Source organism: Morus notabilis, unplaced genomic scaffold (assembly GCF_000414095.1).
Source record: "Morus notabilis unplaced genomic scaffold, ASM41409v2 Scaffold297, whole genome shotgun sequence".
Taxonomy (NCBI): Eukaryota; Viridiplantae; Streptophyta; class Magnoliopsida; order Rosales; family Moraceae; genus Morus; species Morus notabilis.
The window spans coordinates 984,750-1,010,004 of record NW_010357726.1 but is presented as its reverse complement, the minus strand read 5'-3'; the positions used below and the strand labels follow the sequence as shown (position 1 = coordinate 1,010,004).

Below are 25,255 nucleotides of genomic sequence, written 5' to 3'. Positions count from 1 at the left end.
AAGTATAGTCACTAAGTGGAGGTTAAAATCGAAAGATACGTTCATGTATGTATGTGTTTATCATTGTTGATTCTGGAGAAATATTGGGCCCGTTTGTTTCCATTTTCATTTTCATTTTTCACGTTTTTCAAGAAAAAAAAATGAAAACGGGAAATGAAAATGTGTTTGGGAAGAATCCGTACAAAAACAAAAAATGAAAATGTTTTTGGATTTTTCCCAAAAACTCATTTTTTCTGAAAACGGATGAAATCCGTTTTTCATTTTCCTTTTTCATTTTCTCCCTTCGTTCTTCTCTCTCTTCTCCGACTGCCCACCACCCCCCCGACTGCACCCCCCTCCCCTAACTCTTCTCTGACTGCCCACCCCCATCCCGATGACACGCATTGAGCAGTGAGGAACCTTAAACTCCGGTTGCCTTCCGGTGACCTTGCCCAGAAATGACGGGTCTCTCTATGAGCTCTACTTGGAGTTGATTCAAACCAAAACTCTAGAGTTGCCTCGAATCACGCCTCCCTAATGCAACCCCTCACGACCGTTGAGCTTTTCACCTTCGATCTTACCGCCGATGCTCTCTCAAACATCTCTACTCCTCACAGCACATACTTGCCGGAGAAGCCTTTGTGGATGAAACCCTTCTCCCTCTGCTATGTTGTGGCCGCCATTGATAACCACTGAACTTCCATAGGTCATGTTGACGGTTAGATTTTGCCAACAAAAAACCGGCCGGGTTACCTTGAGGTTTCCCTTCGGGTTACCGACCTATGTGTTTAGTGAAAGAGTAGATACTTGTTAGATATGAGTATTTGTGTGTTAAATGAACTGTATGTAAACAAACACAAGAAATTTTATAGTGGTTCACTCTGTAAAATTAGAGTTACATCCACTGTAAGTTTTGTATTTCTTTTGAGAGGGCAACAATTTACAAGTTAGGGCTCTCCTTTTTTCTCTTGTGTTCAGTTTTCTGACCCCTCTCTCGGTGGGGGTCTTCATCCTTTTATACTGGGCTTCCTTCACCTAGTGGTTTTCTTTGATCAGTGGAAGCACTCAAGTGTTCTACCTTGGTAGGCCCAGATGTAGCCCACTAATCAGCACTGTTCACTCAGCCAATTAGTCTTCTATTACGGCTCTGTGATTCTCCGTAATGCTTTTCTGTCCCCTGTGGGGAGGTTTGAGAATTTGTAATTAATGCTGATAGACGTTTTCCAGTTCTGCACGCAACCCGCCATGTCTCAAAGGAATGTTCCCCTCGTCGCCAGCGCCGTTTAGCCCCAGTCGTCCTTTCTGGTGGTCATTTCTGCAGCTGAGGAATATCCATACCTTAATTCAAGCGGCACTATCCGTCGGCGCCACAAGGGGTCGTCGCCCTAATCCGGACTTTATTCTTGGGCTTTGCGGCTGATTAGGAGGGAAACGTAGGCGCCGAGGGTTGTGTGCTTGGCGGAGAGCAGTTATGGCCACGTGTCGTGGTGTCGTTGATCCAGATGTCCATCACATTTTCCTACACAACAATTTTCATTTTTTGTTTTTCAAGAAATGCTGCCAAACGGCTTTCTCAGAGCATTTTCAGTTTTTGGATCTTGAAAAATGTGAAAAACGGAATCAAACAGGCCCATTATTTAGTTAAAAAACATATTTTTTTCAAAGTTGCTCCAATAATAATTCTCCCATTAATTTCCCATACTAGCCGTTGCTTAATGACATAAAAGTACTGCCTTTAGTTTTGTCACAGTAATTTTGTTGAATGCAAAGAAAGATCCTCTAGAAAACTAAAATGTAACACGAAATTTCTCTTATCCCCAAAAAAAAAAAAAAAAATGTTCATTCAAAGAGCATATTATTCAGCTAAATTATTTACATATATTATTGCTTGTAAACTCAAATAATATTAAATCAGCTTGTACAGGAACGACCTTCCTCAAACTTTTGGAAAAACGTGTTTTCGTGTGTTTTAGTGATCTAAAAAGGTTTTGAACCATTGCATCTTTATGTGAAAGGTTGTAACGTTTAAAGATGATGCATTCATTCAATGAAATATACCTCTGTCTTTTTATCTCTTCTCTCCAAAAAATTTACAGAATTATTATTGTTCTGGAACTCAATATTTTTGCTGGATATTGTGTTCAAGGGTTTGTTGTATCTTGGGGGTAATTTGCCATTAAAACTCATTAGCAAACTTTGAGAAGTGAGGGCAAATAAAACCTTAAAGGAAAGTATTCCTATACGCCTCAAACCCTCTATTGTTTCTGCATTCTTTTCATCTCTATACTCGAATTGTTCCAACAATTTGGGCCCGAACCGGCTGCAACTTCGACAGGACTAGCCGCGGCCAGTGCCAGACCGGCGACTGTGGCGGGGTCGTCCAGTGCAACGGCTACGGCCAGCCACCCAACACCCTGGCGGAATATGCGCTGAACCAGTACAACAACCTTGACTTCTTTGACATCTCGCTCGTCGACGGGTTCAATGTTCTGATGGAGTTCAGCCCCACGTCCGGCGAGTGCAGCCGCGGAATCCGGTGCACCGCCGACATCAACGGGTAGTGTCCGTCTCAGTTGAGGACATCCAGTGGGTGCAATAACCCTTGTATGGTCTTTAAGACGGATCAGTACTGTTACAATTCCGGTAATTGTGGGCCCACCAACTACTCTAGGTTTTTCAAGGATAGGTGTCCTGATGCTTATAGTTACCCTAAGGATGATCAGACTAGTACTTTTACGTGCCCTGGTGGAACTAACTACAAGGTTGTGTTCTGCGCTTAAGCATGTTATTAAGCTCCGATCGATAATCTTACAGAAGACCAATAAGTAGCCAACTTATAATAATATAGTTCGATCGAACTAAATATAATAGTGTAATAAAACATTTTATTGGTCGGAGAAGCTAACTGCATTTGCGATGCACGTACTTGTGCCGCATTTATATACATGCTACAAAAGGTTGTGATATTTGCATATGCATAAATATATATATACATATATATATATGGACGAATTCTGGGTAAACGAATTTTTAATAATAAACCACACCCTGAATGAAAAAGGTCTAGCTCTAAGAACTAATTTTCTAAATAAATATCGTCATCAAACAATTAACAGAATGTTAGGATGTAGTATTTTTTGGTATTATATGCAATTCGCATTTAATCAGCAATACATATATACATATATATATATATATATAGATTCTCCTACTACAATGCAATAATTAATTATTATATGCTAATAACTTTTTCATTAATTGATTAAAAATTTTTATTTTGCAACTAAATTATACTTCTAGCTTTAACGGTGTTCTAAAGTTTATGTACGTTATTTCTTATCTTTCTGATTGGTCGAAGAATACTGTTCGTTGGCCGGAGAAACCTGTTTGGCAGAGGACCATAAAAAATATATTAACTATAAGCAAAGGTCAGTATACAGATATTGATAACTTACCGATAATGTCACACCCTACACAATCATAAAGCATGTGGACTTTAAAAATTGATCAACTCCCTTATACCTCAAAAATCAATATATAAGGCCAATATATAAGTCGCCGGGTAGGATCAGCCTTGGGCCTGAAATTGGGCCAAGCCGTAATGTGCGGGCTGAGAAAGATTTAGACCGCAACAGTTCTTTAAGCCAACAAACCTGTAATCCTTTGGATTACCTCGGGTAGGCTCAGGGTGACCGTGTAGGTCGGATTGAGCCTTCACGTTGGGGTTCTTGCAATTAAGCCCATTATCATTGGCCAAAGAAAACGTTAGGATTGGGGCCTTCATGTTGTGGTTCTTACAATTAAGCCCATTATTATTGGCTAGAGAAAATGTTAGGGGTGGGGGCCTTCAGGGTGGAATTGTGCTTGGTCAAAGAAAACATTGGAATTAGGCCAAAGAAAATGTTAGAATTGGGTTGATTTCTTTCCTTGTGCTGATAAATTCAGCCGGGTAGGGGCAATATCGGGTTCTTTAAATCTGCCCCGTGACCCTACCCGCATTTTACGGGTTGGGCATTATTGCTACCGAAAAAAAAAATCTCACTATTTTTAGGTAGGTAGGGTCGGCTCGGGCGGGTTTCTCTGATTCAGCTTGAATTCTTACACCCCTAATCTCATCCCAAGAGAAAAAGAGTGCATGATCCCCAAAAAAGTAACAATGACATGGGTAGCAGTAAATACCACCATAATTGACCCTTTTTTACCACTTGAATTCCTTCTCACTTCAAGGATTCAGATTTTCTATTTAATTTTTCTTGTCCCAATTAATGTCTAACTAATCAAATAATACAACATCATCTCATGATAAGCACACAAAAATTAATTAAAAAAGTTTAAATTTTTTATACGATATGACATGATATGATTGGATAGAAGAAATATGCCCCACTTCAAGCACAAAGAACATATATAAGCCCTTTTTTTATTTATTTTTTATTTTTTTTAAGAATCATCAATCACAACCTTTCATGTGATATCAAGCTCTGCTGATTAGTCAACCCAGATCCCACGGTTGATTTCCCTCCCCACCTCGCCCAAAGAGCTACCTGTTGATTTCTTCCGCAGACTTCTCCACGAGGTTTTTTTTTTTTCTTTTTTCTTTTTTTTTAAAAAAGCGACAATAATGTTAATTCGGATAAGAAATGGGTGGAGAGAAATTAGAACAATTACAATATATATTATCACTTTCTATTATTTGCCATGATCTGATGAATCCAGACAACGTTAAATAAAAGGCAAGACGCATTGAACTTTAGTTGGGTCATGATGTCGATTGATAACGTGCGCTGGTTAAATAACAAACTGCCGTAGTCCCTAAATGCAAATTAGGAAGTCTTGGTCTTTGGTCTTTGATAGTCGATGCTGATAAAGACCCAACACTGAGTATAGGGACAACCGGACAAGTAGCGTGATTGATATAGAAAGGACAAAAACAGAAAATGAAAGGTATATTTGGAACTACATGATACAACAAAGACTTGAAAAATATGGTCTCCGTCTATTAATTTCTCGAGGGATATAATAACCATACAAGTATGTAGTCATTAGGTACCTTTAAAATTTGTTTTGTTTTGTTTTGTTTTTTGTTTTTTTTTTTTTGTTTTTGTTTGTTTTTTTGTTTTTGTTTTTTTGTATTTTGATGTATTTTAAAAATTTAGTGTTCTAATAGTAATGGTCTATGTAATTTCTACGTAAATTAATCTATTACTTACAGTTCAATGTTATCCCTGAGAAATTTAATGTCGATTTCAAATCTAAATCGTGTACTACAATCAGACTTTTCAAGTGTAAAAATTATCTCTTGGACTAATCACCATCTTAACTTGACTTTTATGCATTACTAACAATGTCAATTCCTAAGTTCGGATAGCATTTTTTTTTTTATCGAAATGCTATTTGCTTAACTCTAATTTAAGTAATTGGCAATTAAGGATTTTTTGAGTGTTAGAGTATTTCTCGATACACTGCTAACATCATACTGCACTTGAAAATTTTTATAATTGAAATTCTCAAGTCATTTTCGGATTAAAATTCTTTCTGCCTTAAATCACGGTGAGAATTATCAACCGAATTATTTGATCACGAAAAGTGAATTTAACTTAAAACTTACTATAGAATTTTAGAATATTAATATTAATTTCATAAATCCTTTATTCACGAAATCAAATATGTTCTTTTCTAAGAAAATTCTTAATTTAAATATGTAAATTACATTATTTAAATTTATGATTTTTTCGGTCATTACAATGTACTTTAGCTTATGCTTCTCCTTATGTATGTATTTTTTTTATTTAGTAATACCACTAGTAAATAAAAAGTGTTCTTTTAATGATTATACAAATAATTTTGTAGGATTTATTGATGAGTTGAGTTGGTTTTGCATTATGTAGTTCTCTTCCTTTTTGATGATTCAACATTCAGTTCCAGAGAACTTTGGTGAGTATGGTTGCAGAGTCATAAGCATATTAGAATCGGAAAAGGCAATGGTAACAATCCTTGGCTGTACTTTACTTTCAAGTATTTGAAAATGAAGGTAATTCTAATAAAGATGAAGAATTATGCAGGGAGTGGTGTTGAGGGTATCATCTGTTATACATAAGTTTAGTAAAGATTTCTTGTAGTTTTTTAGTTTATTTTTTCTCCAGTGATTATGTTTCTTTGATTTGAAGTTGATATATTTATAAATTTAGTTGATTATTAAATATTTTTTTGTGTTTGAATTTTCTAATTTGATTATTGTTGTTTTTAATCTAGTGATATTTTTGGAAAAATAACATAATGTAGCAGATTATGCTTAATAATTTGGTAGGTTATGAACATAATCTGACAGTTTATGGATCATAAATTGACTGGTTAGGGATCATAATCTCATAAAATGACAGATTATAAAACATAAGTTGTAAGGTTATGAAGCATACTATGACTGACGCTGGTGACCGGAGGTCGACAATCGGCGTAATCTGTCAGGTTATAGATCATAACTTGATAGTCTATGACTGACACCGGCGATTGGCATATATAATGTGTCAGGTTATGGATTATAACCTGATAAACTATAGCTCGTGCTAATGTAATATGTCAGGTTATGGATCATAACCTAATAGGTTATGGTCGGTGGCTGGTCAGAAACACGCCGGTGGCCGACGTAATATGTCAGGTTATGGCCAGCCGACCGGAGACCACCGGTGGTTGGTGTATGCTGTTAGTTCATGGATCATAACTTGTCAGGTTATGATAGGCCGACCAGAGACCCGTTGGTGGATAGTCGGACATCCGGTGGGTGCAATAGCACTTGTACGGTCTTTAAGACCAATCACTATTGTTGCAATTCCGGCAACTGTGGGCGCACCAACTTTTCCAAGTTTTTCAAGGATAGGTGCTCTGATGCTTATAGTTATCCGAAAGATGATTAAACTAGCAGTTTTACATGATTTGGTTGGACTGACTATAACGTTGTCTTCAGTCCTGATTGAAGAGATTATATATATATATATATGTCATATTATTGTACATGTACAATGATACTAAATTAGTTAGCTTGATAATGGGTCTCTTTATTATTAGGCATAATTGTGTGTTTTGGGTTCGATCGAGATAGTGAATTTGATATTTGAAGGAAACTAATTTGCTTATTTGATTTCTCTATATGATTGTGATTTCGTGAGAGGCCGGTGCCTTTAAAAGTGCATATGATTAATAGACCTCATAATAAAAGTAGGCACTAGTATTAATTCGTTACTTCCCATACCAAACACTGCACGTTTGAAAAGTCCAAAAGATGAATGGTTCTCCATGGTTTCCTCTAAGATATTTTTATCATTATTTTGGTATTATCTCTACTATAGAACTTGTAGTATTTGGAGTGGATTTCCGAGTCTAGTTATGGATGATGTTTGAAGGATTTAATTGTGCTTCTCTCACTATTTGTAACTTTTGAGAAGAATGGTTGCGTTAATTTTACATCAGTTGGTATCAGGAGTCCCAAGTTCAAGTCCCCATGAGGGCCCATGAGGGCCTTCTGGAGAGGATTTTTTTCTAAGCAAGAGAGAATAATGCAGGAGGATACTTGAACTTAGGAGACAACTTACGTGATAATAAAAAAGGTATTTTATATAATAGTATATATGACTGTTACCACGAATTAATACTAGGATAGGATTGATCCTGTCTTGTTTGAAAAATATAACAAAGTGGATAGAAAGTAATTAATTGTGAGGGTGGATATTGTCAAGAAATAAAAGGTTTGTTTTTTTTACAACTCAAATTTTATTATTACAGTGTTTCATCTCATAAAAATTTAAATGTAATTTTTTTGTTATATTATTTTTCTCTCACATGCACAACTCAAATTCTCAACTTGAGTTGTGAAATAAACAAATAAAAAGTTGCTAAGCTATATACGTGGACAAAAACCACAACGTGACAAATTCATGAGACTTTTCCTTCTTTCGGATACCGGTCATTTCCATCAATAAGAATCATCTTCATATCAACATTTTCTTGACCATCAGATACGTAACAAAAGCTAATTATTATCTGTTTTTCCTAGATGCCAATTGCTCATTAATTAAAAAATTTTGTATGGTAAAAAAAAAAAATTGTATGTTAACGTGTTCCCTTAATTAAGCAGATCAAAAGCAACGATGCATGATATTGTCGATATATACACACACATATTATACGTGTATTAGTGTATATATATCCTGATCAATAGCGATATAGACAATCTCGACGAATTTTCATGCAGCCATTTCCAACTACAGGAGAATTGTTTCACTTTACTTAGAGCCATACATTGATATATATAATTTTTTTTTTTTTTTGGTAATTTACCTTGATAAACCAAGTTCTATATAAAGCCCATTGTCCTATAACCAATAGTGCATCACTTGAAACCAAAAGCAAAACAATCTATCTAAAGCCATCTTCACATTTATAACTGCTCTATTATTCCTGATATATCATGACAAGTCTTTTCAAAACCCTCTCCATTATCCCCTTCCTCTTAATAGCCCTCATCTTTCCTTTGTCCAATGCGGCCAGCTTTGAAATTCGGAACAACTGCGGTTACACCGTCTGGGGTGCCGCCGTGCCTGGCGGCGGCAGGCGGCTCAACCGCGGAGAGACCTGGACCATCAACGTGAGCCCAGGCACAAAAGCCGCTCGCATTTGGGCCTGAACCAACTGCAACTTCGACGGCGCCGGACGAGGCAGCTGCCAGACGGGGGACTGCGGTGGGGTCTTAGAATGCAAAGCCTACGGCCAGCCACCCAACACCCTGGCGGAATACGCGCTGAACCAGTTCAACAACCTCGATTTCTTCGACATCTCGCTCGTCGACGGGATCAATGTCCCGATGGAGTTCAGCCCCACGCCCGGCGGGTGCAGCCGCGGGATCCGGTGCACCGCCGACATCAATGGGCAGTGTCCCAGTGAGTTAAAAGCACCCGGCGGCTGCAATAACCCTTGTACTGTCTTTAAGACGGATCAGTATTGTTGCAATTCCGGCAACTGTGAGCCCACCAACTTCTCTAAGTATTTCAAGGATAGGTGTCCTGATGCTTATAGTTATCCGAAGGATGATCAAACTAGCACTTTTACGTGCCCTGGTGGGACCAACTACAAGGTCGTGTTTTGTCCTTGAAGCGCATATATAATTTATAAGTATTTTGACTTCTCAGCATAAATAAAACTAGAATCTGGAGCATATGTAACGGTCAGTTACGAAAGATTGTAATAGTTATGTATTAAAATCATGGGAAAATAAGGATGGAAAAATAAGGATGTTGGTGGCTCGATCTTCTTTCTAATGGGATGATCACTATGACCACAACGTTTAATGTATACATATATGTAATCCTATCAAGCTCATAGATAATCTTTCCATTTATGGATTGTTCGGCTATTAACTTCATAATATATAAAATCCTATCTTATAGAAACGTAAATATATCGATTATTAGTTTATGTTGGAAGTGGAAAAATCGTTGTCTTCATGATCCTGACAAGTTAGGCGACAACTAGTATTTGAAAAATGCTTAAAAACACCATTGGTGATAAACACGACTACTAATATAAGGTGGGTTCAATTACGTATTTATTAATTTATGGGACTGATCACCTTCTATTAATTAGTGATGCTGAGCATTATCGATGCTCAATAACAATGCTCATTTCATTTGATTTCATTCTTTGAACGGCCGGCTCTCAAAAATCGAGGTTCCTATACCAGAAAGGACTATTAATTGTCGCTCAACACAAGAAATATTAAGATAGAAAATTTCTCAAATTAAAGGAAACAAATGTACTATATATTTTTCCTCAGTGACACATTCATTACTATTTATAGGCTCGAAAATGCACAGAAATTCCGTACTTGATCATTATTTCTATTCATATATAATAGTCTAACTTTAATAATAGTCTTTTTTTTTTCTTTAAGAAAGAGATAATCAACGTCAAAGAAGAACTAGCACATCAAATCAGGTTACTTAGCACCGACTAAACATTAAAATAAAAGAAAAAAATGACAAAATTTTCTGAAAGTAACCTCTAACGAAGCAAACGAAAACGAAAATAAAATTGAACAAACTAGAAAACACCGAGAAAATCTTGATGAAGACGCCGAAGTTATGACGTTTAACCATTAGATAGATATTGTTATTAATTATGTTTTTTTTTTCCATTAATAAAACCTATCTTCCTTATATTACTATATATGGCGCTCCCTTAAGCAATATGATAGTCATGTGCATTCTTCATCAGGACCTTATGCGTTCTTCCATTATCTATTATCGCGTCATTCATATATATATATACAGAAGATTTGCCATGCACTTACAAAGTCGTCTTACAATGCTTTATTTTTCACTCCCCAGAGTTCAGTCACTACGTACATTGTAAATAGATAGGGTTGAAGTTAATGTTGAACTCTGTTCGTTTCACTTGTTCGAGTTGAAAATTTAAGTTGAAAAAGTGAAGTTATGTAAGAAAAACGCAAAAAAATAATAATAAAAATAATAATAATAATAATAATAATTAAATTTAAATTTTTGTAAGGAAAAATAATGTAGCAAAAGATTTTGTTGTGATTCGAATGGTAAAACAAACGGAAGATAAAGAAAATTGAATATGATATAAATGGATCAAGATCACCTATGGCGGCTCAAATGAATTTCTGATATTAAGAGTTGGAAATAAGCCGGTCAAAATTTCTATGCTAAGACGTATATGTAGAAACTGTGTGCTAAAAACCGTCCGTAATTTACGGAGTCAGCAATAGTTTAAGTTTGACTCACGGATCAAGACCAAGCTTTTCCATTACAAGCTACAAAATATATTCAAGACTTCTAATTATCCAAATTTTAAATACTTAAGATATAATTGAAAGGAAATATGAGTACATATACGTCGTACGTATATAAGATTCTGAATTGGCTGTTCAAGTTTTCAACAGTTAAAGAGTCGTATTTATATAGTGCACCAAGTATTTTTAAGCTTTTGCTTGTTTTGCTCTAATATTTGGATTGGGTTTTCCAAAAGAAACAAAATATGTATTGTTTATTTTTATAATATAGAACTTATAAATTTGATCGACCTATCAAATTCTCATAAGATCTTGCAATGGAATTTTAAACAGAAAACGTATATTATAGTTTTTTTTTCAGTAGAAAAGTATATATATAGTTTGTTTGCAACAACGTTGCACAAATTTAGTTATTTATGATCTTTTAATAATGGAAAGATATTAATGTACTGGCAATTCCCGGCAAAGACTTCAAATTAACCGCAAGAAATTATTCGATTGAACTGGATGCTATGCAGCTAATGCCCAGTGGGAGCACGTGCCCTTATTGAAGAATAAGAAACTTTATATATATATATATATACACACACACATATCGAGTCGTATATCAACATTTTTAGGACGTGCCCCACTAATGGGTCTTATATCAAGTCTTATGTAAGCATTTTATACCGGTATGGTCTTTGAAATCTTGGGCTTGTTTCAAGAGAGCCTATCTTTTGGGCTTTGATTGGACTCACCTTCGAAATTGGATCGAGTTTCTCATTTGTATAGCAAAGCGAAAGGAAAAAAAAAAAAAAAAAAAAAAAAAAAAACCAAATAAATAGTAAATTTTAAAATTATTTAAACAGCTTATTATGTAAATTTTTTATTTACAACTTGTAAAACATAATTTATGTGGTGAAAAATCTTTATTACTTAGAAAAAATCTTTTTTTCTGTCATAAAAAAATTTACGTGGAGAAAAAATCTTTTTACTAGTCACAAAAAAAAATATACACGGTAAACTATTTCAAATAGTTTTAAAATTTACTATTTACTTTAATTATTTACTATAAATCTGTTATTTACCTCATTCTCTTAAAAAAAAAATTCTTCCAACTCTTTTTATTTTTCCTGCTGAAACGACCATCTCTCAATCTCTTTCTATTCTTTGTTTTTTCCCCTAATATTTTGATCCATAAATTTCATCTTTCCCACTGATTTAAAAACCTGGATCCATCACTACGTCATCATACATATTTATATCATTACATGATACCTCCATTCAATAAAAATCAATTTGATGTTTAAGCTTATTTATATAATTATTAATAAATTGTTCTTTTAAACCTTTCAAATTCAATTTACTTGCTAGTCTTCACTTAACTTAAAAATAATTCTACTTATATATGTTTATTTATTTAGAGGTGATTTTAATAAAATATAGTGTTTAAAAACATAGATTACAAAGAATACCTACCCATAAAAAGACCCTATACATGCAAAAAGAATCTCCATTACGGTGAAATTTTTTCTTTTTTTTTCCCCCACTACAAACACGAATCTCCATTAAGATTACTATGTGCCAAATTAGCCGCCTGCCTCTTTCATTACTAAAAAAACTGTAGACTTGAATGATTATGTACAAAATATATTAACCAAAAGCCGCCTCCATCTTCATTATCACATGCAAAAAGAATTGTCGTTACATACATCAAAAGTAACATTTCCCACCTATGTAGATGTAGCCTAGGCACTATATCCGTGGCATTCAATAAATTTCCAATTAGGTAATCCACATTACTTGCAATGATGATCATTTGCTTTCCCAACTTCTCAATCTCCTCCCTCCTCTTCTTAACCCTCTTCCTCACCTCCACCCATGCCGCCACCTTCGACATCCAGAACCAGTGCCCTTACATAAGTCTAGGCGGCGACTAGCCTTGGTGGGGGCCGCCGCCTTGACTCAAAGCAGAGTTGGTCCCTCTACGTTGCCCCAAGCACGAAAGAGGCACACATCTAAACACGGACTAATTGCAACTTTGATTGGTAAGGTCGCGGTTATTATCGGATTGGAGATTCTTTTACACTGTCAGGAGGAATATTCTCGGCACCGTACCGAGAGATATGATAATTTGTGAAATTTTACGTTAAAATTTACAAACTCAAACGATAAAATTGTAAAAATTATGATAATTTATGAAATTTGAATTTTAAGATAATTTACATTAGAACTTGTAAACTCGAATAATTCATCATAAAATTTAAAATTTTACAAATTAAAATTAAAATTTATAACTTTATCGTTTTAGTTTTTAAATTTTAATGTAAATTTTTACAAATTATTATATCTTTCAACACGGAAAAAATGTCTCAGCAACATAAAAGAATCATAGACCGGAGATTGTGGTGGGGTCCTTGAGTGCACGGGCTACGGTGTGCCTCCCAACACACTAGTGGAATTCGCCCTCAACCAGTGGCAGAACTTGGATTTCATTGAAATGTCACTTATTCATAGCTTCAACATTCCCATGGATATATATATATATATATATATATATATATTATTGTTTTTTGCTAATCAACATTACCATGGATTTTAGCCCAATTAACTCTGCAAGTTGTAACACTCGAGCAATAAGATGTACGGCAAACATCCTCGGAAACAGTCCCAATAAATTGCGGGTCCCAGGTGAGTGTCAAGGTCCATGCACGGTTTCAAGACCCCCGAACATTGCTGCACGAATAGACCCGGGACATGTGGGACCACTTATTTTTCAAGGTCATAAATTTTTTAATTCGAGTTAAAATTTAATATTTTTTAAAAAATTTTAACTGTAATATAAAAAATTAAATATAATATTTTTTAAAAAATTTTAATTATAAAAATTAAAAATTAAAAATTTAAATTAATAAAATGAATAATGTCATAGTTATCCACGAGGACCACGACTTCAGCATCAACATGTTTGCTTGCCTTAGGTAGGACTAATTATAGAGTAGTGGTTTGCCCTAACATGAGTACTTCATCGTTTGATAGTTCTACCAATATGATCAAGATGGTCGGATCAAGCATGCGCTAGATGTGATCATCATGATGATGGTTTTTGCTAATTTGAGATATTTTTTTGGTACACTTTTCTGTTGATGGGCATGTGATATTTAATTGAATACTATCTCAAAAATATCATAACCTTATCTTATATAAACTTTCGTATACTTTTTGACCAGGTAATGGCAAGGATGGACAAATTGAAAAACAATATGATAAAAATCAATAAATCCTTGTTAAGATAGAGTAGATTCTGAGCATATCTCTTTTCCCTTAGCTGATTATTGTTAATTTTCTTGCGTGTAGTGGGCTCCAATTTTGTCCCCTTCTCGTCCATTGCATGTGCACTTGCTTTGAATTTTATCGATCATCAAATGAGGAATTTTATATGATAAATAATTTTTAAAGATGACACTTTCATAATTTTTATTCTTTGATTTTCTTCACAGGAAGTTTATTCAGATATATATACATTTTACTTTTATATGAATTCTAAGGGGCCGTTCACTTCGCTGATTCGAGTTTGTAATTCGAGTTGAGATGTGATTTTGTGTGAGAGCTTTTTACTGTAGCAAAAAAGTTAGATGTGACTGTTTCTGAGAGCTTTTTACTGTAACAAAACTCGAATTCTAAACTCGAATCGGCGAAATGAACGGAGCCTACCTTATTAAACGCTTTTATAGATTGATCAAACTCGCTCTCCATGACTTCTTGTGCTTTTGTTTAATACATTATCTTCAATTCTTCTCTTATTTTTCGGTGTAATACATTATATAATAAGACCAATAGATAATATCCATTTTTTTTTTAATTGTAGTGTTCAACATTGATACTTCTTCTCAGCATTTTTCTATTTTTTCAAATACAAGATGTGACTATTTGAGTTAAGATATTTATTCAATGAACTCTAAACAACCCAACTTGTATAGTCCCACACCCCACTTTCACAAAAATCTTTTTTCAAAATAAATTTTTTTTTTTTTTTTTTTTTTTTGGCTTTAACGTGGACCTGACACTCACCTCACACTTTTCACTTTATCTACATAATGAGTTTTCGCTTTTTTATATTAGGCAATCAGCCGCCTCTATGATCAATTGATATAATTAATCTGACAGCACATAAAAAAGAGCCAAAGTCATTTTCTATAAGGCTGCTACTTCACTTATTATTATTATTTTTTTTTACTTTTTCTATCTTTTTTTTTTTTGAATTTCTTTTAAATTTTTATTTTTATGTGTTTTTTAAAAATACAATCCTTCTCACTTTACACTTATGAGAGCAATTTTCATCACACGTGTTTTTATTTTATTTTTTTGTTAGTTAAAATAATTTTTTATTAATGTGTCAACGGTAATTTTTTCACATAGTTTTTTAATATAAATTTAAAAATTCTTAAATAATTATATAAATAAATTTATCATTATTTGATAAATTATAAACTCTTTATATGTCTCAAAAACAGCAATAAGTACGGATCACACGTTACAAACTAATAATTAATGAAAAAGCCTAAAAAAAAGGGCATGTACTTGTCATTGCATACAGAAATCCAAGACCTTTTTCTGCTTCTTTATAAACTACCATGCATGCATATATTTCCCAGACAACTATTCGCACAAACTAAAACCCAAGGACCTAAAAAAGGAAAAAGAAATATTCATGGGCTCCTTAGCCAACCTCTCAATGCTCTTCCTCATCTTTCTCACCCACTTTTTTTTCACTTCCAATGCAGCCACCTTCACAATCCGTAACGAATGCTCTTACCCCGTCGGGGCGGCCGCCAGCCCAGGTGGGGGCCGCCGCCTTGACAGTGGCCAAACCTGGACTCTCAACGTCCCCGCAGGCACATCCATGGCCCGCATATGGGGCCGAACCAACTGCAACTTTGACGCTGCAGGCCGCGGCCGCTGCCAGACCGGGGACTGCGGCCTCCTGCAGTGCCAAGGCTGGGGAACCCCTCCAAACACCTTGGCGGAATACGCCCTCAACCAGTACAACAACCTCGATTTCTATGACATCTCCCTAGTTGATGGATTCAACATTCCTATGGACTTTAGCCCTACTAGTGGCGGGTGCAAGTCGATTCGGTGCACCGCAGACATCAACGGTCAGTGTCCTAATGAACTGAGGACCCCAGGTGGATGTCAAAACCCCTGCACGGTTTTCAAGACCAATGAATATTGTTGCACAAATGGATATGGTACCTGTGGGCCCACCACTTTCTCGAAGTTCTTCAAGCAAAGGTGTCCTGATGCTTACAGTTATCCGCAAGATGATCCTACAAGCACGTTCACTTGCCCTGGTGGGACTAATTACAGGGTTGTGTTTTGCCCTAGGGGGTCATTGACATCTCCTAATTATTTTCCTTTAACGGAAATGGTGTGAGGGAGTAAGTAGAAATATTAAACGGAGAGATCCTTGGATGGGTTTCTCTCGAGTATATATGAGACCTGATCATATATATTAATCCTTTCTTTGCTATGTTTGTAGTTATATATATATATATATATGCGTACCATACAATATTACGTACCTCATATACTACTCTCGGGTGTACCGTTGAGTATGGTACGTACCTGCTGTTGTACACATATATATAGACATTACATACATGCATGAAATGTCTTGAATAAAGTGTACGTGTGTTAAATATATCACATTATGTATGTTATTGTGTATGATTTCGTGTGCATGGATTTTTTTGAGCGATTCAAATCTAAGAAGGATATGTTTGCTTAAAAAGTAGCTTAAAAAAAAGAATTCAACATTTACAGAGTAAAATAGACTAATTAATAGAAAAAACCACGTTCAGTACTTAGGGTATAGACACAAGAAGGACATTATATAGGACACACACGCGATGGTTTTTCCAGTTTGAGGTTCTTTAAGCAAATGTGTCCTGGCCGGGCCACGTGTCCATTCATATAATTAAATAATTATTGATACTGAGTCTCTATTCATTTCATCAATTCGAGTTTTGTTACAGTAAAAAAATTTTAAAAATAATCGTATCTAATTTTTTTATTATAATAATAAAATTTTACATAAATTTACATCTCAACTCAAATAAAAAATTTAAATCGACGAATTAAACTACTCTAAAATTAGTGTTAAATATATCACATTATGTATGTTATTGTGTATGATTTCGTGTGCATGGATTTTTTTGAGCGATTCAAATCTAAGAAGGATATGCTTGCTTAAAAAGTAGCTTAAAAAAAAAATTCAACATTTACAGAGTAAAATAGACTAATTAATAGAAAAAACCACGTTCAGTACTTAGGGTATAGACACAAGGACATATTATATAGGACACACGCGATGGTTTTTCCAGTTTGAGGTTCTTTAAGCAAATGTGTCCTGGCCGGACCACGTGTCCATTCATATAATTAAATAATTATTGATACTGAGTCGCTATTCATTTCATCAATTCGAGTTTTGTTACAGTAAAAAAATTTTAAAAACAGTCAGATCTAATTTTTTTATTATAATAAAAAATTTTCACATAAATTTACATCTCAACTCAAATAAAAAATTTAAATCGACAAATTAAACGGACCCTAAAATTATACAAATAAATTTTGACAATATAACTTTAAAACGCGATAATATCAAGGGAGGGAGTGTAATCATAGTTATTTCCTAGCTACCTTGGTTCTCTAATACTAGTGGGGTTCTCTTTATTGATTTTGAAATCAAGTAAAAACATATGGCTGTTCATTTTATATATTTGAGTTTAGAATTTAAATTTTTTTACAGTAAAAAATTCTTATAAATAATTATATTTAATTTTTTTATTATAATAAAAAATTCTCACATAAAATCGCATCTCAATTTAAATTAGTAAAGTGAACGGGCCTAATACTGGATAGGATAGGAAATCACTCATCATTATTTTTCAACTTTCATGCGAAGTGACGCCATACGTATTATCACATCGATCTAAGCCTAACAAATAATCATTTTATCCAATTATGACTAGTAAAGATAGTTAGCCTTGTTGATTAGGAGAGATGTACCTGATAAATTTAATTTCAGGCCTTCATGTCCGTGGCAGACTAAATAGTACTGCTGGGGTGCTTCTAACTTTCTCCAATACCCGTAATTCAATCTTATTAGGATTAATCTCACTACTGCATTTTTATTTTAAGATCTTTTCACTTTATTTTTTGAACTCTGAGAATTCTTAAATTTTAAATTTATCTCATTTAAACCTTTATAAGAATTTCTTTTGAAATTATGGAAAAATAAGAGTTTTAGTGTGATCATGTAGTTTTTACTCTTTATTTTTAATAAAAATTTAAATAAAAAGACCACATAATTGTAATACTTTTTTTAATTTATTTTTAACAAAAATAGTTAAATAAAAATAATTTAAAATTTAATAAATAAAGTGAGAATTTTTAAAATTTAAAAGACATCAATAATAATAATAATCCATCTTATTGTCTAGTATTTCTTTATTAGCTAGCCGCCTTGCACCAACCTTTTGCTCGTTTTTCGAAGCATCGGAATTTCATTAACTTGACACATGGGATGAATAGTTAAATCATCAAAAACCAGCTCATAGATAATACATACATTAATATTATATATAACTCCTCCAAACGATAAGAAAAAACATGATCAGCTAAAAGCTCGGACACTTATTACCTGAGCATGCAGGGCCATGGAGTGTAAGAGAAAATAAAAGCCTTTTTTTTTCCGTTATACCTTGTATACCCTTTTTAAAACTAATTATAAAAAAAGTAAATAGTGCAAGGAGAAGAAAGAACAATATATGATTTATATACATGATAAGAATCCCAAATATTAAAAAAAAGTATTAAAAATGTTAAAATATGTATTGATAGAGTTTTATTTTTCAATTGTTAAAGATTTATATATATAAATATATATATCAAATTTTGTTAATTACGCGGATATACTATTTTTGTGTGATTTTAACTAAATTTAAAGTTTAGAATTGTGAGTTATAAAGAATACTATAAAAAGATCCTTTACATTGAACCCACCCACACATTATTGCCTTGGCAGTTTATTTTTTTATCATAATATAAAATTATAATATAAAATTATATCTTAATTCAAATTAAAAATTTAAATCCTGTACTAAATTAGCCGCCTCTGTTCCCTCTTTACTAAAAAATTCTACACTTGCAATAATTATGTTCAATATACTAACCAAAAGCCGCCACCATGATAGAGCGGATCTTCTGAGCATATCTCTTTTCCTAATTTAGCTGTTTGTTGTTTTTTTAGTGTGTGTAGTGGGCCCCTCTTTTGTCATGCGCTTTTATTTTAAACATCAATTATTAAATAAGTACTCATTTAGTGTGTTGCTTCAGATTTTTAATACGAATTAAGATATAATTTTATGTGATAATTTTTTACTGTAATAAAAAATTAAATATAATTATTTTAAAAAAAATTTTATTATAATAAAATTTAAATTAATAAAATAAACGAGACTTAAATAATTTTTAAAGATAACTCCTTTTTAACTTTCCTATTTATATATTTTTTGATTTTCTTCACGGGAATTAAGCTTATCCATATATAGAAAATTTATTTTGGTGTGAACTAAAAGTTTGTATAAACTGATCACAATTGCTTTCATACTTTTTAGAGAAAATTATAAAAATTGACTCTTAAACACATCTTTTTAGAGTTTTATTTTTTTATTGTGATAATATGCTACAACTTTGATAATAATAAATTATAGATAATAATTTATTAAATTTTAGATAATAATATGTTAAATTATACGCACTATCGGCAACTGAAGACCCGCTGTCAATGATATTTGTTAAATTATCAATAATAATCTAACAAATTACTTACTCTAAAAAAGTACAATTCAATAAGCTATTAATAAGATCTAAAAATTCTTAATGATACTATTTTAAAAGATATTTATCAAAATTACCTTACTTTTTATAATACATCGTCTTAAATTCTTCACTTATTTCTTAAAGTAATCCTAGAGCTGCCAACCTATTTATCACAACATAATAATAAAAAGTGAAACTATATAAAACTCATAAATCATAAATGGGACTTATTTTCTATTAATTATAATGTATAACATTAATGGTGCTTTTCGCATTTTTTATTTGCAGATAACTTTAAACCCGACTCATGCGGGTCTGCCGCACGTTCACTCGAGTTGCGTGGCTGTTTAGCAATGCTTCTCTAAACTACACTATTTTTTTCTTCTTTTTAACGTGGTCCTGACACTCATGAACTTTCTTTTTTTATTTTATTTACATAATTAGCGCTGATTTATCTAAGGTCTCCTTCACTTTATTAATTCAAACTTAAAATTTAAATTTTATTAGGATAAAATTTTTTTAAAAATAATTATATTTAATTTTTTAATTATTTTTTAAAAAAATTTACATAAAATTACATCACAATTTAAATTAAAAATTTAAATCAATAAATTAAATAAACTAAATAAATCTTGAAAAAGAATTGACACGATTCACTGGATTAATCAATAATCAATTGACACGATTAATCAATAAAAAAAGCCGCCTCTATGATCAATTGACACGATTAATCAATAAAAAAAGCCTGAAAAAGAAAAGCACCCATATTGTCATTATATACATAAATCCAAGAGCTTTTCCTGCTTCTTTATAAACTTCCACGTTCATCTGCTAGATAATTAGAGGCCCAAAATAAAAGCAACAAACAAGAAAAAGGAAATAATGGGCTCCTTAGCCAACCTCTCAATGCTCTTCCTCATCTTTCTCACCCACTTTTTTTTCACTTCCAATGCAGCCACCTTCACAATCCGTAACGAATGCTCTTCCCCGGTCGGGGCGCCCGCCAGCCCAGGTGGGGGCCGCCGCCTTGACAGAGGCCAAACCTGGACTCTCAACGTCCCCGCAGGCACATCCATGGCCCGCATATGGGGCCGAACCAACTGCAACTTTGACGCTGCAGGCCGCGGCCGCTGCCAGACCGGGGACTGCGGCCTCCTGCAGTGCCAAGGCTGGGGAACCCCTCCAAACACCTTGGCCGAATACGCCCTCAACCAGTACAACAACCTTGATTTCATTGACATCTCCCTAGTTGATGGATTCAACATTCCTATGGACTTTAGCCCTACTAGTGGCGGGTGCAAGGCGATTCGGTGCACCGCAGACATCAACGGTCAGTGTCCTAATGAACTGAGGACCCCGGGTGGATGTCAAAACCCCTGCACGGTTTTCAAGACCAATGAATATTGTTGCACAAATGGATATGGTACCTGTGGGCCCACCACTTTCTCGAAGTTCTTCAAGCAAAGGTGTCCTGATGCTTACAGTTATCCACAAGATGATCCTACAAGCACGTTCACCTGCCCTGGTGGGACTAATTACAGGGTTGTGTTTTGTCCTAAGGGGTCATTAACATCTGATTCTGACCATTTTCCTTTAATGGAGATGGTAGATCAAGTAATTTAAATACTTATAGAGATCCTTAGATGGGTTTCTGGTCATGGCCGAATATATATATGAGATCTGATCATAATATATTTTGCCATGTTAAGAATCATATGCGTGTTGTACAATACGTATATATAGCATCAGTTACTACTTTTCCACGTTTACGGTTTAGGTAACAGCTGTTGTACTCATATATACGCGTACATTACAGACATGTATGTCTTGAATAAAGTGCGTATATTAAATATATTACACTGTATGTTGTTATGTATGATTTATTGTGCATGGATATTTAGAGCGATTCAAATCTAAGAACTATATGTTCGCTTAAAAAATAGATCAACTTCTGTTATAAAAAAAAAAAAAAAAAAAAAAAAAACAACAACAACTCCGAGAGTGAAACGGCCGGACTAATTGTAATACTGAAGAATTAATTGAGGTTAATTAAGATAATTGAGATTATTAGTGTGTCTAATTTAGATTATTAATTGAGTTTAATTAATAAATATTTCTGACACGTGTGAGTTTGAATAATTCTAAGATATTTAAATACCCTCAGTATTTATATTTTTTTAAAAGTGTGTATAGGCACATTTCTAAACTGTTATTTTGAAATGTGACACTTGTCCCTTTTTTTTTTCCTTTTCTTTTCTTTCTTTTTCTTTTCTTTTCTTTTCTTTTCTTTCTTTTCTTTCCTTCCCGTGCATTCACTCCCTCTCTCTCTCTTCACTCCCGTGCTCTCTCTCTCATTCTCTCTCTCTCATTTGTGTTCCAAATCAAACGGATCTTGAACCAATAAAAGATTTAAAGAAGTTTTCAACGTCAAGAGAAGGATTCGAGGTAAGATTACTGAAAGAACCTCTCTTGAATCTCGAGTTTTTGAATTTCAAAACTTATTTTTGGTTCAAACCGGATTTTGATGGTTTTTGAGTAAAACTAGAGTAGAAATTGGAGATCTTGGGTTCTTTGGACTTGTTTTAGGACATGGAACCCAGATCTAGTGGTTTTCCTTTGAAATATCTCGATTTGGGACTAGATTTACAGGTTTTGGACTGATTTCCGCGAGCTTCTCTCGCGCAGCTGATTCCACCGATCGACCTGTGCGGTCAACCGGATCACATGGAAACCGGTCGACCTATGCGGTCGACCGAATTGCAGGCTGACCGGTCGACCGGTGTGCACACTACCGGTCGACCGGTAGTGTTGTACTGCTCTGTCACCGGTCGACCGGTTGACACGGGGTTTGACCCTGTTTGGCCTGAAATTGCTGTTTTGACCCATGTTTTTGGGGATAACCTAAATTAGCTTTATTTGGGGACTTGAGATGACTGGATTAGCATATTTAATCCTTGATTTGGGATTGTAAACCCTTGGAATGATAATTTGAAACATGAAAATGGATTAGGGCACACTAATAGGAAATCTTGGTTGGAAATTGAGATTTGGATTGCTTTAGGAATGAGAATTAATCCTAAAGTGTTGTCTTGCATCAGTGATCGCTGAGGATTCAGACTGAAGGGACTTGAGGAAGCGGAAGCCGGAAAAGGCGACGCTAGTCCCAGGTTTGATAGTACGAGGTAGGATTTCTATCCCTTTTCCTTGTGAGCCTGTTTTCAAAAAGGATTTTGGTCTTGAAAATGTTTTAAAGAAAGGGATTGATTTGTGAAAGAAAATGCTTTGAAAACCATGGCTTGTTTAGTCATGGAACCTCATGGCTTGTCCAGTCATGGGGCCCACAGCTTGAGTAGTTCGTGGGGTCGTATTAACGATTTCAAAATGTTAATGAATGATTTCTTATGTAATATTTAGATTTACTAGACTGTGGTTGATGTATGTTGTAATGATTATTTACATGAACATGTATGTACGATACTGTATGTCCTGTGGTGTGGGGTAGAGCCATGTGTGTCAGAGGCTCCGGGATTCTGTAGTAAAATATTTATATTTTAATGCAGTTAAATGTGGAGCCCGGTTGGAAATCTGTTTTATTAATCTCTAATCAAGCTCTACGTCACCCGCCCCGTTTGGAGGGCGTGACACTAATTAATAGCAAAAACCAAGTTCGTTTAGGGCATAAACACAAGAAAAGGATCAAGAAAAAAAAATCTGACATTATATAAACACATACACCGGTTTTCCAGTTTGTTAATTAACCGCAATTAATATAACCTAATCCATATGTGTATATATATATATATAGTAGACATAATACCTTCTCTAACGAGTAATTAACTTTTATTTGCTCATTCTCACATTGCAGATACGTACACGTTTGTATGGTTAGCATTCAAAAAGAAAATGCAAAAACGAAATATCGGTTAATGTATGCATGAGAATACGGCGTAATGTCGCATTCGAAACCCGAATATTACATACACGCTGCAGATGTGCATGATAATAAACACTTAGCACGCGGTTTAGTTTATAGGTTTAAATCGGAAAGTTTAAATATAAATTTAATATTTTTGTGAAATAAAACAGTACCATGATTCATATTTTGACAACTCATTTAATTATTTAATAATTTAATATTTAGAATAAGATTAAATTTTCAAAATTAGATGATGTCACAAAATATATATAATAAAGGACACAACCAATAATGATCTGTCATAAAGAGACATTTTATCTTTATAAAAACTGCTCTTATGAATTAGATTTTGATACAAATACTTATATATCTGTTTCAGTTACACATTATAAAACTTTATTTTAACAATTTTTATTACTCATCAAAAAAATTTAAAATCATTTTGACCTATCAAAGTGAAAAATCAAAGTTTTTACTTCTCTTTTTGAAAGCAAAAAGTAAATATCCTGTAAACGGTACATAATTTGATATGAATTAGTGGACAAACATTTAGTTAATGAATTTAAAATTATAATTTATGATTTTAATTTTTAAAATTTATATTTTTTATAAAAAAAATATTATAAAGAATTAAAAATTATAATTTAAAATTAAAAATTATTGGAACAAACATCATGATCAATACGTGTCTGAGCTTCTCTTCTCTTCCATATTCAATGCACTGGAACTTGCTGTTTGACTTTGAAGATGATAAAGATCAGCAAAAGTTGGGTCAAAGTAAAGAAAAAGTGGTGTTAATTATCAATAACTTTAGCTTTAGAAGTACCTCATAATCATCTTTATTCTCATGTACTAACCAAGCTAAGCTAAAGGTAGTACAGTAACTACAGACCTCAGCAAAAGAGGAAATTAAAGAAATGAAAAAATAAAAAAGAAAGAAGGAAACAAATGTGGGCCCAAAAAGCGGTATACTTCTGAACACAATTCATGTAAAGTTAAAATGGTATATTTTCGAATTAATAAATAATTTCTTTTTAAAAAAGGGCCATCAAATTAAAATTAATTCACTATCATGTTACTCGATGGAAAAAATGAGGGTTATTAACATTATTAACTCCTAAACGAGGAGTATTTTCTCAGTTTAGTCTCTAAATTTTTTATTTTAGAATATTATTATTTTTGGATAGTTTGATCCATAACACTAAAATTGACAAAAAAATTTCTAAAATTTAACAATTTTTTAATGATTGACTGACCAGAAATATATATATATATATATATATTTCACTATGTGCTCTGAGATTTAATTTGTTCTTCCCTGTCAATGACCACCAATTCTGGCCAGTGACCGGTGATCCATCAGAAATTTGTTGTTTTTTTTATTGATTTAGTCAGTAAATTTTGTGAATTCCGGATAACAATTTACTAGATTACTCTTAGCTAATTGACGATTGGTGATATGTATTGATTTCAAAAATTAATATGGTATATTACTCTGGTGGTAATCCAGTAGATTACTCAAACATCAACGAGACATTTTTTTCAAAACATATTTTGTTGTTTTTTTTTTTTTGAAAAAAAATATAGTTTGTTGACTTTCAACTTAGGATGCTTTATTAAGGAGCACTCATCTATTTTATACCCTTAAACATGAATTTTTTCTTAAGCAAAAAAAAAAAGAAGAAAAA

At 33.6% G+C, this 25,255-nt stretch overlaps 3 protein-coding genes and 2 pseudogenes across 3 annotated transcripts; all 5 read left to right on the top strand.

Annotated features, from left to right (window-relative positions):
* The first annotated feature begins 2,211 nt into the window (after nt 1–2,211).
* Nucleotides 2,212–2,875, top strand: LOC112094604 (annotated as a pseudogene).
* A 5,411-nt stretch (nt 2,876–8,286) lies between these two features.
* On the top strand, nt 8,287–9,275 carry LOC112094480 (thaumatin-like protein). The gene is given in 1 exon segment (XM_024175440.1): nt 8,287–9,275. A coding segment is annotated over 1 exon segment (681 nt). The 5' UTR covers nt 8,287–8,440; the 3' UTR covers nt 9,122–9,275.
* A 3,298-nt stretch (nt 9,276–12,573) lies between these two features.
* On the top strand, nt 12,574–13,553 carry LOC112094603 (annotated as a pseudogene).
* Nucleotides 13,554–15,407: 1,854 nt separating this feature from the next.
* Nucleotides 15,408–16,495, top strand: LOC112094477 (thaumatin-like protein 1). The gene has a single exon (XM_024175421.1). The coding sequence runs from the start codon at nt 15,477–15,479 to the stop codon at nt 16,200–16,202; it is 726 nt and encodes a 241-aa protein (XP_024031189.1). The 5' UTR covers nt 15,408–15,476; the 3' UTR covers nt 16,203–16,495.
* A 3,952-nt stretch (nt 16,496–20,447) lies between these two features.
* LOC112094475 (thaumatin-like protein 1) lies at nt 20,448–21,523 on the top strand. The gene has a single exon (XM_024175413.1). The coding sequence runs from the start codon at nt 20,534–20,536 to the stop codon at nt 21,272–21,274; it is 741 nt and encodes a 246-aa protein (XP_024031181.1). The 5' UTR covers nt 20,448–20,533; the 3' UTR covers nt 21,275–21,523.
* Nucleotides 21,524–25,255: the final 3,732 nt, after the last annotated feature.

Bases quoted from the DNA above. Each gene is read 5' to 3' on its own strand.
- LOC112094477 (XM_024175421.1), top strand. From the start codon at position 15,477: ATGGGCTCCTTAGCCAACCTCTCAATGCTCTTCCTCATCTTTCTCACC.
- LOC112094475 (XM_024175413.1), top strand. From the start codon at position 20,534: ATGGGCTCCTTAGCCAACCTCTCAATGCTCTTCCTCATCTTTCTCACC.